Raw genomic sequence first — 15315 nt, forward strand, 5'->3', positions numbered from 1 at the left:
TTCTCTGTGTACTTTCCTCCCACCAGCATTTTAAGATATCTTGAGAATTTCAGCAGAAAGTATTTGAGAGATTTGCAAAATGCAGACCTTTAAGATCCAGTATTTATTTACTGACACTTTAACAAAGCAATTAATACAAAAGCAAACTGTTCACTGGAATTAAGAGTTTTTTGGTGGAGGGTAATGCCTAAGACACCAAAAATTAACTGGCTTTAATACATACCAGCACAGAAAGAGATGATTCAATCATGGCACTGCTGAGAGATGCAAAAGAGCAGGACAGAAAGAAGGACATTACAACACTCAGGCTTCAGTATCAGAATCTTTATCCCTATTGATGACTTAATAAAAAACTAAGGAAGACAGCAATTGTAGAACAACAAAAAGAAATTAGTAGCAGCAGATAATATTTTAGTTGTACTAGCAAAAATTATAATTGATTTTCTGTCTGTGGTGTTAAAGTTGCTATCTTTGCTCTGAAAATAAATTTTAATTTTAAAAGCAGAATCACATGTTAAAATAGTTCTACCTGGCATTTTCTGTCCACAGGCTCATTTTACAAGAGGGATACAGGAGCCACCATTGCTCTGTCATGTCAAGAAATCCATTTCACTTCCCTAGGAATACCTAAGATTAGAAAGCATTAAATTTGCTTATCATCTGTTACACTGTAAAATCAGCTTGCTGAAGAAGAAACCTTTTGTTTAAATGAAGAGCAACTTTCAAACTAGAAAAGATCACAGAAGCATCAACATAGAAACTGTTTTTAAGCCAAATTTCAGATTTAAAAAAAATCATGCAACTATTACTTTAAATGCCAAGCACTCCTCCTTGTAGCACTCCCTTCAATTATCTCAGCTTCTCACTGTGGGATTTTTAAGCAGGCTACAATAATCTACATTATTACTTAATGTAATTTCTTCAAAAATATGTTTTCTCCTTCCATCAGCACTGCCCTCAAACTGTCCTTCCCAAGGGTTCACAAGAAGTGGGCTCAGCTCTTTTCAAGACCTGTCTACATGGCACACACAGATCTGTCATGAGCAAAGGCATCATCTTTGCTGAGCAACTGTCAAAATGCAAAAGCCAAAATGAAAGAAGGTTCTGCATGTAAAATAGGGAAGTAGAAAAGCCTGGGTTTGGCTCCAGGGGAGCTCAGCTTTACAGGGCTATTTTGGACACAGATATTACATTCTGACTTAAAACACACCAAAACCACAGAGAGTTTTTTTGCTACTCCTAGAGCACATTTGATTTTAATACCAAACACTGAATACAACAATCAGCAAAAGAGTTCAACAATTTGAGGCCACAGGAGTTTAAGCAGCTTGACACAGACTGACAGGCTCCAGCCAGGCTTGTGTGGAATTATTTCATGTGCTGGCACTTAGCCTTCCATCACTGAAATGAGCACCTAAAGGCAAGAACACAAAGGATACAGGATAATACATCACCACTCATTTATCACAACAAATGCTGGCAGTGGATATTGAGAGCTTCCTATCAGACCTTGCAAGTAGGAATTATCTGGTCATTCCTTCATTCTTACAATGTGTCATTCCCAGAGTCTGGATTTTAAAAAATATTACCTGGTCTTGAACAAGCAAAAATAAAAGGTAGAAGTCCAGACTCTCTCCCTGGAGGAAGGCAGCTGCTTTGTGGTTAATTCCTTCTTGCTCCATTCACTCCCAGCATTCCTGCACAGCTTCCAGATGATAAAATTCTCACCATTCCCATGGGGAAACTGAGGCACAGAACAACTCAACAAAACAGTAATTTGCTCTGCAAGAAGTTATTTAGGAGTCTGTATCTTGAAGTGCTTTCAAACACACATGGCACAGAATGAAAAGGCTGAACACATTCCACAATCACATTTTGTGAGGGATGGAGTCAAAGCATTACAGGCAACAGTGGAGCATAATGATCATACACAGAATACAATTTTTATTTCATTTCATTCCAGGTAAGCTCAGCAAATGTTAAATAAGTGATTCACTACGTTACCACCAACTCTGTGCCAAACTTTCTTTCCCAAAACTGAGTTTCAAAGAACAATCTTAAGGAACACTAAAGCATAAATTTAATTTCAATGCAAAACTTGCTGCATGGAGGTGCTTTTGGTTGCTAAAATTAGAGGGCTTACTACAGGATTTCCCTGGCCATGACTCACAGACAATAAAGACACAGTGTGTAGCCACAGAAAAGAGCCAACCCAAGTCTCCAATGTTAACAAGGTCTCCCCTGTGCAGTTTTCTCCCTGTGTTACCCATGCAAAGGTAAGAATCAGATAATGATGATGAGGTGAATGTATGTCAATTAGCAATGCGTATCACACTATTAATACATTTATTTTCACAATAACATACACATACTGCTGAGTAACATCAGTGAAATTGAAAGGGTGATGTTACTCCTGTGCAGGTAAAACCTACACAGCACAGAGCAAGTGCCTTCCAAAATTAACCCATCAAGAATGGAAATAACAGTAAAGCAGCATCTGTAAAGAGATGAAAACTGAGTCATTTTACCCAGTGAAACTTCTAATGGTTCCATTTTATTTATTTTTTCCCACTGTGTGTTGGGAAAATGGGACTAGAAAATAAGTACCAAAATACTTCAAATCATTTTAAGTGAGGATTATATTTAGAGGAGAAAACCATGAAGTCATCAGCTGGAATTTGCTACCCCAAGCTTTTTTCATTTAACTCATCCATAGGATTCCTTGTAAACACAAGAATACCCAGAGAATGCCCTAAAGTGAAATTAAAAAGTAATAACAGTTATTTTTAACAGCAGGTAAAGAAAGCAGAGCAAAGCAGTTCTCTGTAGTTAGAAAGGACAGCCAGGGATGCTCTCAGACCCTGCGTGTCAGGAGCATGGTCCCAGGGATGGGAACAGCCCCCTGAGCTCCCAGGGCACCTCCATGGTGCAGTTCATCACTCAGGAGAACCTTCCTCTTTGTAGAGTTACTGCTGAGACTACTTCAATTGTCTTTATTTCCAGGTAAGATTTGCATTTTTGGAGTCTTTTACTGTGATACACTCCTAGAGCTTCCCTCTCCTCAAGGGTACAGGGGTCTCCTTTGAAAGCACTTTTATCACCCTGCCAGTGTAGCTGCTTAGTTTTCCTCTCAAATAGACAAAGGTTATTTTATAGAGATGCAGAAATAAAGTTATTAATTAATACATTCTCCATGGGCTTATACCACCCTACACAATGCAATTATACAATCAAGCTGGTCTGGCTAAGCCACCAAAATATAAAGACCTTTTCATTCCACCTTATTCCAGCTCTGCTCCTCCTCTCTGACAAGGGAATATACAACCAATGCAGATGGAAACACTTGCTGTAATACATTTTTGAATTTGGCAAGAGGCAGTTTTAATTTATTCTTTTCAGACTGACTGTCTGCTGCAGTAAAGCAGCCTTGAATCCCCATCCCCCAAATAGCAAAGCTAAAAAAAAAGGAAATTGGGGAGGGTTAAAGCAGTCTTATTAGAAAATTACAGCTTTAGCAAAAGCTTTGATATCATTATTAGGTTCATACAAATTTCCTCTCTTATCTAGTTTGTTCTTCATTGTCTTAATTAGTTCAACCACACGTAGTTTGTGTTCTTTTTCACTTTTTTTTGACACAGAAACAAGCAGTTAAACTAGTATTTGCAGTCTTTAATTACACATTAAAATCTTCATCCTCGACTTTCTTTTTTACTGAAAGTACAGGGATTCCCTACAGTGCAATATTAATATTCTGCTCTAAATGCTGCAAGGGCATCTTCTAATGGTTGGGACTGTGGAACAACTTTTAATTAACTGCCACCTTTTAATGGCACAGTTCTCACACAAACATTACCTTTAAGGCAAACATACATCAAAGAGTCAGAAATTTGCTCTTTTACAACAGAGCTGAGGTCCCCAGTAATTCTAGACTCACTAAGAGTCTTCTACTCCTGATCTGTGCATGTTTTGGAAACAGCAGATCAACACTGCTACATGGCCCAGAGTCTCCAAAAAGATTCATCTTTTTCACTTCCCAAATCCAGTGTTCCAGTTAATCTTCCCCAAAGTAGATGGCAATGATTTCAAATTGCTGGGCTTGGTCACACAGGGCTCCACATCACACAACAATCCTGTAAGGGGGATTATTTGTGGAGCAGGACAACAAAATATCAACAGCCACCAGCCCCAGGTGCTTTTTGGCTCATGTCCCCATGACAGGCACGTGCACAGAGCTCATCACATCAGTTCTCAGTGGCTCACAAAACACTTGTAGAAAAAGCTCCATACGCAGTAAAGAAATTGTGAAATCTCAATTGCATGCACTCTCTCTCCACAGTACTTGGCTGTAAGAGCTGTTGAAAAGTGAATAAATAGAATAGATTTTTCCTCCATGTTAAAATACACTGTGAAGTTTTATCTCCTAACCAATATTTCCTGCCCAGAGCAGCTGTGGCTGCCCCTGGATCCCTGGAAGTGCCCAAGGCCAGGCTGGACAGGGCTGGGAGCAGCCTGGGGTAGTGCAAGGTGTCCCTGCCCCTGGGATGGGATCAGCTTTAAGGTCCCTTTCCCCCCAAACCATTCTGTGATTCTTTAATGCACATTTCAGTAATTTACTATGGATAAGGCAACATCCAAGATCCTTTTGTATTGTACGGATAGAAATTATTCTCCAGTTAATGAATATCATAAGGAACATTTAGTTTCAGTCAAAGTATTTCCTTTGGACAATCTATGTTGATCAATGCCTGCTGTTTTTTTGTAATTACTTTGTAAGAAAATATGCAGCTGTATAGTACTTAATGGAATTAAATTCAATTCAGCATATAACTGCAGCCAAAAAAAAAAAAGCAGCACTGATTTGGCATAACAAAACAAAGAAGATTACTGCAGAAACCCCTGCTGTCAGATATATCAACATATTAGAAGATTAAATCAAGATTAAAATGTTTAAAAGAATTGTGTTTCTAAAGATGCGCAGAGCAGCAAAGCTCATGTTCTGTATCTCTGGTATCTACACAAGTTACAAAGCATCTGTAAAGTCCCAAAGTCAACATGATACATAACCCAAGTGAAAAGCACTGAAAACAAACCAGAGAAATCAGACAATTTAAGAGCACCTATTTTAAAATGTACCTGTTACACTGAAATAAAATTTCATCTGGATTACCCCTTCTCTCTTTTTTGGAGCAGAGTTTGGTAAGGTACCTTTGGCTACCAGTTGTGAGATGACCACTGTTATATCCCTGCTATGTTACTGGATTTGATCTCACTGGAGCTGCCTAATGAAGCCCTCCATGAATTAAAACTGTACTGTGGAGTTTTTTCTTTCCAGTTACATTATACTGAGTGCTCAACAGTAAATACCACTTAACTGAGACAGATTGCCATCACATTTAACAGCAGACCCTTTCCCCCTCATCACATTTAACAAAACAACATCCACTCACAGTGCTCTGGAACATTTGTCTCTGGCTGCTGATATGGGCAACTGGGAAGGAAAAATATCTGTCTTTAAAAGCTTAGAATTATCTCTCATCCAAATGACAAGGACTGGGTAATTCTCTTGTGTCACACCTGAAATCCAGAAAGGACAATGCAACACCCAGCCAAGGGCTGTTCCTGGAAAACTGAGCTCAAGGCAGGTTAATGATGTGTCATCACCCTGGAACTGTCCCTGATCTTTTGTTACACAGGTGGGTTCAGTCAAGGGAGAAGCTTCCCCAGCTTTGGGATCCCAAAATCTGGCTCCACAACCCCTGAACACACTGAAATCCGAGTGGCAGTCAGGGGTAAATGGCACTACACTGCAACTCCCACAGAAACAGCTTCACAGGACAGCTCTGCAACAGGAGTTCAACAATTGACTCAAAATAAAAAGAAAACAGCACAATGATGTGATCCAAACTGTGCACAAGACATCAAATACTAAAATTAATGTTCGATTGACATGGTACACGGCTGCAAAGTAATTAAACTTATTCTTGTAAATATTACTGTCTTACAATATAGAGAACAATTTTAAATATTTTTTTCTTTCATATAAAAGGGGATTAATTTGTGGAGCAAAAGGGTCACATGTTTCAGCAACATGTTCTTTTACAGTTCCTGTTGCGCTGTCTGGCTAAAATCAAGCTAAAGAATTCTGTGAGAAACTTAAACATGAACAGGGATATGAAATGAGCTCCCAGTCTTGAAAGTTATTGGAAACTGATCTCTTCCTTATTAATACAATTCCCCATCATGTACAAAAAGATATCTCCATGTTCCAGAATGCAAACAGAGTTTTAATCTTTAATTATATTCTCAACCTCAGCTCTTCTGGAGAGAAGTACAGATGTGGGTCTGAGGATTATTGCTTTATTACATTATCATCTCTGTGGTATTTAATGAATATTGATACTTAATGCAGCTTTGCCAGTATAGGCAAAGAAGAATTTCAGAACTGCACAAAACTTCTGATGACTTTTCTCAAAACAGAAAATACAGCCACACACTTTGCTCTTCTACTCTTGAACACTCCAGGAGGAGGCCCAAAGCTTGGAGTCCTGATCCTGAATTATTGCAATATTATTATTATTATTAAAATTATTAAATTATTAAAATTATTACAATAACAACACTGGCTGTTAAATAACCTCACCTCTACTCCTGGTGCCACACTGAACTGAATCAGATTCATCATGGAATTTGGGCTGGAAAAGACTAACACAGCATAATTTAAACAAGTTCTCTTAAAAATTAAAAACTTATGAACATTTATTGGCTTAAGCATGTTTTGCCATTACCTTCATAAAAACCTGCCTCTTTCTTACATACTGAAAATCCCTGAACTTAGGAAGCAATTAGATGCTGTTTATAAAATAGGATGCTGAAAAAATGCTTTCCTCCAAAAAACTCTTGGCAAAGGGCTCAGTTTTTTTCCTTAATGCAAAAAATGATAAATTATACAAGTTAAGTTCCAAAGAATTTATTCTGGCACATCTGATGACTGGGTGTATAGTGTGTGTATATATATATATATATACACACACACACACACATATATATATATGTATATGTATATGTGTATATATATATATATATATATATATAAAGTTCTTAAAAACAGCAACCTTTTTATTTAATACTAAATCCTTCCTTAAAACTCAATTTGAGTATCCTGAAGAAAGCTCCTGACCAAAGCCAATGGAATCTGACAGTACTAATTATATGACAGAACCATTGAACAGATAAGACATTAATGCTGTGACAGAACAACACTTTAAGTATGCTGGTATTAAATTAAGCTCCAATAAACACAGAGTTTGGGATATCTGTACAGTTCTGTTCCAAATTCAGATGAACAAATACCTGCTGAGCCAGGAAATTAACTTTTTAAGGAATCCACTCACTATGCAGCATCTTTAGCTAATGCAGTTCCAAAGGATGCAGAAAATATGGACTTCTTTTGAATATATCCTTCTTCTCTAGAAGAATCATCCAGATGAATCCTGAGGTGTAGAGAGCAGATCAGAGACCTCCTCCATCTCACCCAGAACAATGAGTAGAAACAGAGTGTCCATCCAGAGTCTCTACATCCTCAAGTCCTTGTTATCTCCTTAAAGAAAAGTTATCTCCACAGATTTTTTTTTTTTTTGCTCATTCATCTAGAACAGTATCATGGGCAGCACTGTCTTTTCCTTTATTAAAAAAAAAAAAAAGTAATTTTGCTGGTGTGCTCCTAGCAATAGAGTACAAATTTACAGAGATTTTTACTCAATCTATTACAGTATTTTTCCTGTCAAGTCAGGGCATACATCAAACCACAAGAGGTTTACAAGACAAGTTGAAGAGCCTTAAAACAAAGAAACTGGACTCTCTTTTACTCAAACCTCTCTGTTCATTGAGCCTGAAGTTGTCAAACAAGAACAAGACTTCCACTTGTTTATTGTTTATAGTGTGCTTATTTCTTCAAAACCACAAAGTGACAACAAATGACCCTAAAAGGCACCCTAAAGGGCAAGAGTCTCAGTACCTTCTGTGGTGATCAAGTTCTTGTTCTGGCAATTTTCTTCCAGACAGAAAAGAAAGATGATCAGTCTGGGAGCACTGAGAAAGCCCCACACAACACAGCTATCAAAATCAAAAGGTTTCCAACTGAGACCCCTAAAAATTCCTATTAAAACTGACTGACTCTTGTGTGTGCCACTGAACTGCACTGCAAGAATACAGAGAGCATCCTGGGCTTCCTCTTTTCCTCCTTCCCCAGCTCACGGTGGCTCACTGCTGTTGTTTTCCAGCTGGACAGTCAGACACCAGATTCCCTGGGATCCCAGCAGGGTGGTCTGTGGCTCTGATTTTTTAAGATTTTCTAAGCCTTCTGATGTTGACATTTTTGTAGCGAACTTTCTGCCACACTTTCTGTAAATAACTCATTGTTTTGCATTCTTTTATGGAGGAAGAGAAATTTGATAGACTGTTGGTTTGTCCTGTGTCATTGGAGAGGTGGAACTGTCACCCTCCAATCCACTGTCACTTTTAGAAAACTATAAATGTTAGAGTCAGAAAATAAACTTCCCTTTTATTCTTCACCTTGAGAGCAGCGATGTGCGCTCGTGTTCTTTCGTGTCCTACAGTGACAGTGGTCCAGCAGCAGGAATTACCCTGTGGACTCCCTGCTCTCAGCACTCCCCAGAGAATTCTGCTGCTGCAGGGTCTCAGAGACAACTTCCTAACTGCAAATTTGTGGTGCCAAGCAAAATAATACCAGATTAATTAACTGCACCAATTCCTACATTTCAAAAGGAAAAGAAAAGCCGCGCCATCATTTCCTATTGTCTTTATTCATTGATTCCCAAGCAGGAGCAACCACCCTGGTTTTCAGCAGGGCTGCACACAGACACTTCCCCAGGCATTGAGAGGAGCTGACAGCTCCCAGCACTTGAGCAAACACTGCCTTGAGATTCCTGAACAGAAGGAAGGAACCCGCAGCCAGATGAGAGGCATGTGAGGGACCGCATCCATTAGCACGTACAGGGAGATGTCTTGTTAATAGAAGACAGAAGGAGGGACAAAGCAGGCAGAGAAAGCAGCCAGCAGTTAGTCATTTTCTCACACAGATCATTTGGCTGGGAATGAGACACACATCAATCCAGGCTTCCTTTCTGCGCTTTCAGAGCCAGGGAAAACCAATACTGAAAAGCAAAACCCAACGCCAAAAGGCCTCTCTTCAAAACTGCTCAGCACCCTTGCAAGTCCTCAAATAAACAGGGAGAAAATGCAGATTCTCTTCATAGCAGTTGCATAGGGCAGAGAATTTCCATTTTCAAAACCACCTTTTGGATTCAGAATTGCTGCTCTGTCTCAGATATTTACTAGTGAAGAATGAGAGGCTCTCTCACCTCCAAACCACAGCACATCAGAAGACAGCCTAAGGTTGGGGAGAAAAAGAGGTGAGGACCTGCCAAGAATCACTTTTGCCATCACCAAAACCTTTTCTCCAGCTGCTGCAGTGAGCATAAAATAGGAAGAAATGGCTGAGCCTCCTAGACAGGCTTGGGTTTGCTTTGCTTGATTGGCATTTTGGAGGGGAAAGAAGAAAAGCAGAGCAGGGATAGAGACTGAAGGCTCAAGTGAACAGTGAATTGAACAAAACTTGATTTTTCTGCTTTTATGAGATGAAACACCATTTAGGAAGTTTTAGTTTGTGGAATTCAACCCAAGTCTTACCCCAGCAGCACAGATCAAAGACCTGGATGAACAAGAAAACTGCTCAGCTTGCACCACTGCCATGGAGAACGTGAAGTGCAATAGCAAAAGTTACTCATGCAGTTTCTTCAGGGAACAGGACCATAAATAAACAGATAGTAACCTGCCCTCTAATAACACCTGTAACTCAAATACAGACATGTTTACTAGTAAACTAGCCATGTGCAAAATCTGCATAAGAATAAATTACTTTTAGGAGATTCTTTGCCCAAATCATCACCTCTGATACCTCCTGAGCAAGTGTTTCCTGCATTCCTTTGCTGGCAAAGAGGATTTACTGCAGTGTTGATATTCACTCCAACCTGCTCTCCTGAAATGACATTTTGGCATACAGCTGGTTTCAACTATTCTGTTTAAGAAAAGCTCAAGATAATATAGCTGCTCTGAACAACATTTAATAAACACTTGACTCATTGTTACTCAGCCCAATGACTTGTCACTGAACTTAATTTTAATAGCATACATCAAAGCAAAAATAGACCAAGAAATAGTTATCCTTTTCTTGATGAATTAATAAAGCTTAAAAAAAAATCCTTGAATTGCCATGGGAATATTAGGATGCAGGATGCCCTTTCAAGGAGATCTGTAGTTTTGCATCTGGATGTTTTCTTCTTTTGCATTTTATAAAGAACGAAGGGGAAAAAAAAAAACCCACTGCATGATTCATCACTATTTGCATGAAACTACAGCAAAATCAAGATATTAAAATCCATTTGTCACACCTCTTTTTTTTTTCCTCTAAATACTTTTCATAAGCCTATTTCAATAAGTTTTTTCATAATCTCCTTCTGTCCTGTGCTGGAAACAAGATGCTGAGCCCAACAGGTATTTGATTTGCCTTAATATCACTATTATTCTCTTAAGACACTGAGATAGCAAAGAAGTACAAATATGGAAAGGTCAAAGAGGAGCCAGAGAGGAGGCAACCAGTGACAGATAAAGGGCCAGCTCAGCAGAAACACATTTTCCCTGTGAATAATGCTGGAAGTGGTAATAAGATACTGAAACATAATTCAACTACTGCTTAAAGTTTAGCTACCACACTAAAATTTCAGTCTATCTGCAGATCCTAGGTAAATGCACCACTGAAGGAAAATCATCTACAGATAACAAGACATATAATACTTTTAAATATGTATATTATGTATCTCACATTAAGATTTATATACCTGCAGCTGTTGAGGAACAGATTTTTTCTATGCAAAAGTACAAGTTAGCTCTTTATACACATTTCTAGTAACTAGAGATGCCATGATTAAGAAATAAAAGAAAAAAACACCAAAATACTTTAAGACCCCTGAAAAATCTGTGTTAACTGATATACCAGTACTCCAGTTTATAGACTTCCTGGAGAAGGAAATCCATTTGAAGCTCCAGATACCCAAACAAAGAAGGAAAACTAACCAGCCACTTTGTCACAAGATAGCCCTGTTCCATCCCACATATCAGAGAAACAACATCTGGTTTTCAAACTACTGCTGGAGCCCCCTTCAAACCATTCTCCTTTGGCTGATATATTGATAAAACAATAGAGCATTTTATGGATTCTTGAATTACCAGCACTTTAAAGTTAATATACAAGGGGGAAGCTCTATTGACTCTGATTTTTTTCACATTTCCTGTAAGAAGAAACCCTCTAAACGTTGACCTGTGAAATCTGGTAACAGGGATTTTTATTATTACAGCTACAAGGGTTTTGGTAGCACAGTGTTTATACATCGGTGACTCTTGTTTTGTGAAGAGAAGCAGGCAGTTTCCACAAACTACAAGGATGCTCAGCACAATGAACAATTGCTTAGCACTTCATTTTCTACATAATAATCAGTTTCTTACAGGTAACTAAATATATTTCAGGCGTTTTATTAATTTATAAGCTTCGTTGTGCACATCTCTGTGTTTCTGGCATCACTACACACAGGCTGCTCAAAGTGTTGATACTCTCTGTCCTCAAACAGTTTCTAAGTGTCCTCATAATTGCCTGTCACCTGTAAAAGAGGTTTAGATCCGATGCAAAATTAGCATATGGTGAACAGATGGACTCAGAACAGACGTTTGCCGAGAAAGTACTCACACCAAAGACTTTTTGGCTTCAGTCTTTTAGGACCTTCAGAAAAGTCCTGCTTCAAGCTCCAAGTCATAACAATCAGGTGAGCATCATTCCTCAATGACAAGCTCGTGCTGCAAAAAGTTTTTTAATGACCTGCTGCAAAGAGAATGCGTACGGAACAAAAACGCGAGCGCAAGGTCGCTTATTACGATGATTAAAAATTAAACCAAAAAAACCAAGAAGTTAATAAGAAATATTCCACACCCCCAGCATGGAAACTCTTCCAAATATTCCCATTACTTACTGAGGAGGCAGGACAAGAGTTGTTGGCTGGGCTTTTGGTCTGCGCTTTGCAGAGACTCCCATCTGGTTGGCCGAACGTTTCAGAGACTGCTGATTCAAAAGGCCAGATGCCAGCCCAGCATGGTACTGCAACTGGATAAGAAAAAAACATATATATATTAAAATACACAGCACTGCAGTACTCTGTCTGTGTCAGACCTCTGCTACCTGTGGCACCTGATTCAAATTACAGCCAGTCAGGAAGTTGGCGTGTGGTATTTCGGATATATTGCTTGGTGGAAGACAATAGGGACAAAAGCACATGGAAAAAGTCTGCTGTGAAATGGGTATGAGGAGCAATTATACATTAGGGCAAGTAAGATGGTGAATCAAGGACTTCCTCTCAAGTCTACCTCTCTTGAAACTTGGGCTTGCTTTTAAACATTGAAACTGTTTCTCCTCTCTAGGGACTAAACATTCTCACTTTAGGAAGAAGATAAGAGGAAGACAGATGCAACCCTTTCACAATATAAACCAGCTTTTTAGAAATAACACTCATCTTTTTCTTCTTAAACATAAAACCACAAAACATTTGCAAAGGAGTTTCTATCACTGTAAAGAAAAATCTTGTTTTTAAAATACCTGCTTGCACATCTCCATAGCACTGCAGAACAATTCACATTCAGCAGCTTTCTCCTCAAAACTTCTCTTTTCTTTGCCAATAAAAGACAAATTTTTGAAGGACACAACGTGATTCTGCAGGATTTTGAGTGCACTCCCACAGCTCTCAGATTTAAGAACAGCTACAGGGCTCTGCCTGTCCTGCAACCACCTCCAAGTGCAACAGGTTCTCCTCTGAACACTTTCAATTACATTCTGAGTTTCCCATTTTTGAACTGGAATGGGGAGGAAGATTCATTGTCAGACAAATGTGATTTCCAGCATCATTCCAGTACCTGGATCTGTGTGTTCATTACACTGTCTGAAGATTTGTTCCGAAAAAGATGAATTGTTTCACAGTTAACCCCTCTAACCCCATGGTCTGCACATAAAAAATGGGTTATGGTCAGGAAAGAATGATTTTAAAATGTTCAGAAAACAAAATGGTCTTAGACCAAGCCGTTCTACAGGGACTGAGTGAAAAAGAGGGATGAAAAGCTTGGAATGATGTACTCAAAACCACCTGAACAGGAGGGGAGCAACCTCCTGAGCCAGTCTGACTCAGATGTCACTGCTCAGCACATCCAGAAGGATTTTGAACAGGCTCCTGGTTCCCTTGGCTGCTGTGCCACATGAGCTCAGCCTGGCACAACATGAAGACACATCACATTCCTAATGGGAAGGGAGCTGTGCTCTGCCAGGGAAGGGGGGGATTTTACTGTCCCAACCAATGGATTCTGCTCAAATTTGTTTTTCTCTGACAGTTTTCTGAAATGAAAAAAAATCAATGAGAGCGATGGAGGGTCCCTGTTTGAAAGGCCATGTTTCAGTGTCAGGGGCTTAGTTTTCAATCTTCACTACCTGAATGTGCAGGGAGTGCAATATGCAGGGAATTAAAGGCGAAGACAGCTCTGGCAGAAGAGCCCATTGACTCCAGGAATATGCTTTTCCTTTTCCTTCCTGCATCTTTCTGTGCTGGTGACACCATCCACTGATGTGCCCTGTGCAGGTATTTCAGGTAAACAACATTATCTGGACACTTGCTCAGAGATGGAGGAAATCACTGGTACTAATCAGAGATGGATTTTAAAGGTAACCTCTTAAAAACATTTCATAACCTCCCAGATAGTGACATTTAGTGGTCAGGAATTTAAAAAACAACCAAAAAGCTACTAAAGGAATAAAAAAGAAACAGATTCTAAACCAAAATTTTGTCCTTCAAGGCTGTCTCCAAAGTGATTAAGTTATTTTTAGTAATTATAAGTATTTCTTCATAATCTATCTTTGCTCTTAGGAATGCAGGTCCAACTGTCAAACCCTGTAAGGGCCATTAAATATTTACCAAACCATCTTTATAATGGGAGAAAAGGTCAAAGTTAATAAAACTGACAGGCAGCTTCTGTCCAGCTTGATTTATACATTATTAAAGCATCACGCACTGTACTGCACAGTGCTCTCCTTTTTGGGGACAGGGGGTGTTCACTGAAGGGACCAGGAAATTGTTTCTTAATGATTTTTCTGAGGAGCAGAAGCAAGACTGAAAATAGTGCCAAAGCAGGAGCACAGGTATCAGAACTATGGCCAGGAGATTGATGGTCTGATGGATAACACAGGAGCCATTCAGTTCCCTTTTCTTCTCACAAAATCAACACCTCTGTCTGCCAGCATCCACCATGAGAGAAATGTCAGCTAAAAACACACCAACCCCCCCAGCAAATTTTTTGCTTACTAACAAGAGAATGCCATTTCCAAACACATTCTCTCCACTTTAGGGAAAAGTGCTGAAATGCACTGTCAGAGGATGCTGTGGGTGCTAAAAGGCTCAGGCAGGGAGGCTGAGATGAACTCATGGGACACAAATCCTGTTTGGGGTAATGAACACACAGAAGATCAAGGAGTCCTGAATCCAGGGAATGCTGGTGGCTGTAAGAACATTGGGGAGAAGGTTGTGGGCACATGGAGACAGGAGGTGACAGAGCCTTGGGTTGTGTTCCAGCAGCTCTGGGGAGTCTGAGACCCCACGGCCAAAAATCGGAAATGCTGATGGTCAAACCTGCCCTGCCTAGGGCATCCCACAAATCAACATTCCCAACAGCATTCCCAACAACATTCCCAACAACATTCCCAACAACATTCCCAACAACATTCCCAACAACATTCCCTCTGCTCCTGGCCCCTGTGCCCAGCTACACCAGCACAGTGGTGAATACTCACTGAAACGAGCACTGCTGCAGCACCAGGCAAACAGAACAACATTCCAAACAACATTCCCCTATCAGCTGCAAAGGAATTCCCCATCACTACTGCAAGCACCCAGCTTTGGGGAATTCCACCTGGCTTGTGTGAGGTTAAGCTTTCCCTAATGAAATATTTTTCTGTATAATATCAATAAGATTGATCCATTTTCCCCAATACATGCAGATGAAACAGAAAATCTATTTCAGAAAACCAAGAAATCAAAACCAGCAACAACAAAAATCAATTTACAACATTTAGCAGCCAGGAAATACCCCAGTGCCAACTTGTACAGGTTTATGATGAATCTCATGATAGCTGATATTTTTCTAAAAACTGCAGTT

General features: G+C 39.5%; 1 protein-coding gene across 1 annotated transcript in view; it reads right to left on the bottom strand.

Moving 5' to 3' along the window:
* The window catches only part of MED27 (mediator complex subunit 27), an 85184-nt gene that overhangs the window by 40502 nt on the left and 29367 nt on the right, over nt 1-15315 (bottom strand). The window contains exon 3 of the mRNA XM_036393897.2: nt 12099-12229. Within this exon, the coding sequence (XP_036249790.1) occupies nt 12099-12229 (131 nt within the window). The remainder of the gene's footprint in view (nt 1-12098; nt 12230-15315) is intronic.

This window comes from Molothrus ater, chromosome 20, assembly GCF_012460135.2.
Source record: "Molothrus ater isolate BHLD 08-10-18 breed brown headed cowbird chromosome 20, BPBGC_Mater_1.1, whole genome shotgun sequence".
In the NCBI taxonomy this organism is placed as follows: Eukaryota; Metazoa; Chordata; class Aves; order Passeriformes; family Icteridae; genus Molothrus; species Molothrus ater.